The 4,893-nt window shown below is 49.2% G+C and overlaps 1 protein-coding gene across 3 annotated transcripts in view; it reads left to right on the top strand.

Annotated features, from left to right (window-relative positions):
• The first annotated feature begins 3,400 nt into the window (after positions 1-3,400).
• The window catches only part of CBFA2T2 (core-binding factor, runt domain, alpha subunit 2; translocated to, 2), a 107,988-nt gene continuing 106,495 nt past the window's right edge, over positions 3,401-4,893 (top strand). For 2 of the 3 annotated variants that reach the window (XM_015425245.1, XM_015425244.1), the window contains exon 1: positions 3,401-3,498. In XM_015425245.1, the coding sequence (XP_015280731.1) occupies positions 3,471-3,498 (28 nt within the window). In that variant the 5' untranslated portion in view covers positions 3,401-3,470. The remainder of the gene's footprint in view (positions 3,499-4,893) is intronic. The other variant, XM_015425247.1, reaches the window with a different exon arrangement.

The raw sequence follows: 4,893 nt of genomic DNA, 5'->3' as shown, positions 1-4,893 counted from the left end.
GTTGGCCCTCCCCAGAGCCCGGGGCCGAGGGGAACGGGCCACCAGTGCCTGGGCAGGCAGCTCCGGCGGTGCCACCATGAGAGGGCTTGCCCTCCTCACCGGTCTCCCTCCAGAGCGTCTGTCCGGCGTGTTGGCTCCCAGCACACTGAGGGTGAGTCGCTGGGCACCACTTGTGTGGGCGGGAATGAGGCAATGCAGCCAATGGATAGAGAGCCCTTGTGATTGACACATATGACAGGCCCAATGTTCCCTCTAATCTGAGTTAGTGTGAGCTAGCTCACAGTCTTTTAGCCTCCGGCTCACACATTTTTGTCTCAACTCAGGAAGGAGGGCTCCAGAGCAAGCGAATTTATGCAGTAGCCAAATCGCTTGCTCACAACTTTAATGCCAGTTGCTCACAAAGCAGAATTTTTGCTCACAAGACTCCACCGCTTAGAGGGAGCACTGTTGACAGCCAACTGATTTTGGCATGCATCAAATGTTGCCATGCGAAAATACAATTATATAGAAGGAGAGATGAACCTTTGCAAGCCCTATAATGAACCAGATGTGCTAACAGTTTCCGAAGCCAAGGAACACTTGGTGAAATACTGTAGCTTATGGGTGTATCACCAGGAGGTGGTTAATTACCATTTTAGCCCAGGGTGATAACTTGGCTCCTTATTGTGACTTAAAAAAACACCCTTCCTTTTCCTGTAGTTAGCAATTCTGCCCTGTGCCCAACACAGCAGAATCTGCTTTTATTAACGTCATATATACCTTGCCTTTCTCTTTCAAAGGAACCCAAACATCATTCTCCTCTCCTCCATTTTACCCTTACAACAACCCCGTGAGGTAGGTTAGGCTGTATATGTATGTGACTGGCCCAAGGTCACCCAGCAAGCTTCCATGTCCCAGTGGAGTCCTCTGATGTATCCTAGGATACGTTCTACTCTCGGGTAGCTCATAAAAGTTAACGGCATTTTGACAAGGCAAGTTATTAGGCTGACTGATCTCAGAAGGCAAAAGAGTAAAACAGTACCCCAAAGATTAGTTTCTGAAAAGAGAAAGGCCCTGCAGGGATCATGCCTGCCCAGAAGCAAAGTCCTGAACAACCAGCCTCCTGGTACACTAGGAACCTGTAGGCAGGGAGTAGTTTCCTAATGTTCTGGGAGGTTTAGTGATGCCATCTGCATAGGATTTTTCTGCCTAAGTATTTCTGAGAAAATCAATATTTATTGCCAACTGGTGGTGGTAGAAAGTGCTGTCAAGTCAAAGCTAACTTATGGCAACCCCACAGGGTTTTCGATGCAAGAGACATTCAGAAGTGGTTTGCCATTGTCTGGCTCTGCATCGCAACCCTGGACTTCCTTGGTGGTCTCCCATCCAAATCCTAACCAGGGCCAACACTGCTTAGCTTCAGAGATCTGACAATATCGGGCTAGCCAGGCCCATCTAATTCAGAGCACAATATGAAATTAAACTCGGAAACAAATCTAAGTCATAGACTACGCTTAACTGGCTAGTTAAGTATTGTTTCATTATATCAAATACTAAAGTGCGTGGTTTGTGCTTATCACAAAAGCAACAAAACCAGGCCATCCATGGACAAGATAAGGCTCCCCACATAGGCAGAAAGATATGCCATTGGAAATTAACAACACACAAGACAACACTGCTTAGAATAGAATATGGACCCTGCTCATTGCCCTCCAAACGGGTTAAGAGAAGAGGGAGACAGTGAAACTATGCTATGCAAGACCATGAGGGGAGATTTGGGAGGAGTGATTCCTCCTGGTTCCCCAGGTTGTTTCTTCTACCGTAGTAGCAAGCTTCAGGGCGACAGGCCTGTAACAAAGGCAGCAAAAGAGACCTGCCACAAACAAGGTGGTTGGTTGTTTTTTTTTGGGGGGGGGGATATTCAGGCGACTGCCTAGTTATGCAGAAAAATATTTATTTCTAAATTAAGGAGGGGGGAGGGCAAACAGCCTGGGCTAGCATACCCTAGGATTCCATTGAAGCTTTTGAGCTGTGCCTATGTTATTCTGGAAATCGGGTTCCATTTTATCAGCTGCTGTTGAAACACTTGATTTATACCGGGGAGAGGGCGTTCTTCTTTCCACAGTGGGAGTCTTCTGCTGCAGTTACTTTTTGTTCGGAGGTCTATGGACACTATCTTTGTATGGAATTACAGAAGAGCCTATTGCTGGTTTTGAATATGTTTTTTTTGTAAACTATGTTTAATTGTTCTGAGCAATCTGTTGGATCAATGTCTATACACTCTATTGGGTTGTGACCACTAACCCTTCTTTGTATTTCAATGAATTTAATATATAGTTTTGAACATAGTTGTGAATTGCAGATGGTCTTCCCTTGGTGGGTGTTGTTTGTGGCTGTAACTATTTAGAGCTGGTTAAACAAATAGTGGGAGTGGGAGATGGGGAAACTGGCCTATTAAAATCCTCCAGAGAATATACTATCTTGGAGAGATGGCGGGTGGTAATGGAGGAGAATTTCCCAATCTTTCCTATTATGGAATAAGCCTGAGCCCAAAGGGAGTGTGAGCTATCTGCCTTCAAAAGCGACACATGAACCACAAAAATGAGCATGCAGCTCTTGTACAGGCAGCCCTGAGGTCTGTGTTACATGTTTCATGGCCTAGGCAAACACTGTTGCATTGTTCTGCAAGACAGTACAATTTTGTTTTTTAAAAAAGAAAAGCGAACACAAGGTTTATGTTGTTTCCACCAAACCGTATAAAAAAGACAGAGAAAGATAAACTCCTTGTGGCTTTGCGATTTTTTAAAAAGAGTTATACCAAAGGGAATTTTAGCCCCACAAGAAGTTATCCAAAAGCCTGGTTAATTTCCTTTACGCACACTTCTGAGCAATCAGGATTCTACAAGGATGCGAACTGTGTGTCCCACAAGGTACTAAAACTTATTCCCCCCGAGGCTCCCATCCATCTGCTTCGCGACCACAGCGATTCCCCCGCCCCTCCACGATAAAGACACGAAGTCGGCTGCGCGGGGGGGGGGGGGGGGGGGGGCAGAAAAAGTGGAGGAAAGCAAGCATGAGGAACAACAGACAAAAGCTGCCGATTCTGAGCATTTACTTCGGAATAAGCTCCCTTGGACCCCGCGGGGTTTATTCCCCGCTAACAACCGCCGGTGGAAGGAAGTCGCAGTCCCAGGCGGAGCGGTAAACTTTCCAGGCGAACAGCCCACACCCCCGGAAACGAGCGCCAAACGCGCGCGCGCACGCGGCTAGGAGGAGAAGAAAGATGCGACCGGGGGCGGGAAGGCGTGGACAGAGATGAGGTGACATCACCCTCAAGGGGCGGGGCGAAGGCGGAGGGGCGGGGCCGAGGCAGGGGCCTAGCGCGGCGTAGGCGGCACTTTCTGCCTGCCTGCCTGGCTGCCGTCTCGTCCCGGTCGTCGTCTCCGGTGCGGAGGGCGGAACAAAGGAGCAGAGTCAGTCCCAGCGAGGCGATGGTGGGCATCCCGGGAGCCTCCCAGTGTAAGAACCTGTCAGCTCCTCCGATCCCCTCTTAGACCCTCTGCCGAGGGGCCGCCGCGCTCCTCGCCGCATCCCCCCCCCCGGTCCTTTCCCAGCCTTTTTCGGTGCATGCCCGCTCGGAAGTTTACTCAGTTTGCAAAGCCTTGGGCTCAGTCGGGGTTGTTGCCCAGGAGCAGCCAGAGGATTTCGAGCCGGTCTAGCCTCTTATCCGTCCTGATTCTCTCTCTCTCTGCCTGCCCTCGTCCTTCTCCTCTTCCCACTCCCCTTCACTGTCACCGATTCTGTCTCGCCCATCTGCTCTCCCGGCCTGCCCTCTCTTCCTCCCTCCCTTCGGTTTGCACATTGCGCTCGTTTCCAGGTCCCGCCGGACTCCTCTGTCCCGGATCTTTCATCTGCCGCCGCCCTCTTCCCCCCGCTCATTCCCTTCTGTCTGCGGTCCCTTCACCGGATCCTCTCTTTTTCCTATCCTCCTCATACGCCTCTACTGGCGGGCTCTGTTTCAAGTCTGCGGTTCCCTCCTCCCCCTTCTCGCTACATCTGTCATCTTCTGCAAGCGGCTTCCTCTGGTCCTTGCAAATTCTCCCCACTCCCCTCCCCCCCCCCCCCCCCCCCCCCCCCCGGTATCCGTTATACACCGATTCCTTTCTCGTTTGATGCCTTGACCTCCCCGGGAGGATTCAGAAGCAGTGCCTTCCTGCAGGAGCCCCTTTCTTTCTGTTCCTCTATGTGTCTTTTGGGTAATTTGTATGTGTGTATTATGCCATGAGAGGAATAGGAGTTTGGGAAGCGTCTGTTTGGAACAGTGAGATTTCCCCCCCTAAAATAAGTATTTTTTCCATGGTGCCAGGCAAATCTGCTCCTCTTCTTTTCTTGGACCATTTCAGAATGCTTAAGGTTGTGCCTTAATAATACCCTCTCCCCTTTCAAAATAAAGTATTAATGTAATGTGTGTGTAGTATGCTTATATGAATTACCTTTGCAACTAACTAAGACATGAAATGGGGCAACTACTGGAGAGGACCACAGTAGAGGAAGGTGGATGCTGAGTCCCATTTTAGGAAACCTAGTTGTGCACTGTGATCATAAGAATTTCACATTATGGATTATCAGGAAAGGATGGATAGGGAAGGTGGCATGATATGGTAGGATCTCTCCCCATCTCAAAAGCTAAGCAGGGTTAGTACTTGGATGGGAGACCACCAAGGAAGAATCTGCAGAGGAAAGCCATTGCAAACCACCTCTGCTTCTCGCTTGCTTTGAAAACCCCTTGCTGCTGTCACCATAATTCGCTTGACACTTACTTTCATATAGTCATTCTCTAATGCAAGTCTCAGGAACAACCACATTTGGAATTCAGTTCCGGTTGCTGCATCTCAAGAGTAATATTGAAGGTCT

The sequence above is a fragment of the Gekko japonicus genome, unplaced genomic scaffold (genome assembly GCF_001447785.1).
Source record: "Gekko japonicus isolate JY-2015 unplaced genomic scaffold, Gekko_japonicus_V1.1 scaffold2, whole genome shotgun sequence".
Taxonomy (NCBI): Eukaryota; Metazoa; Chordata; class Lepidosauria; order Squamata; family Gekkonidae; genus Gekko; species Gekko japonicus.
The sequence above is the reverse complement of the archived record's forward strand: the minus strand, read 5'-3'. Positions and strand labels throughout refer to the sequence as shown.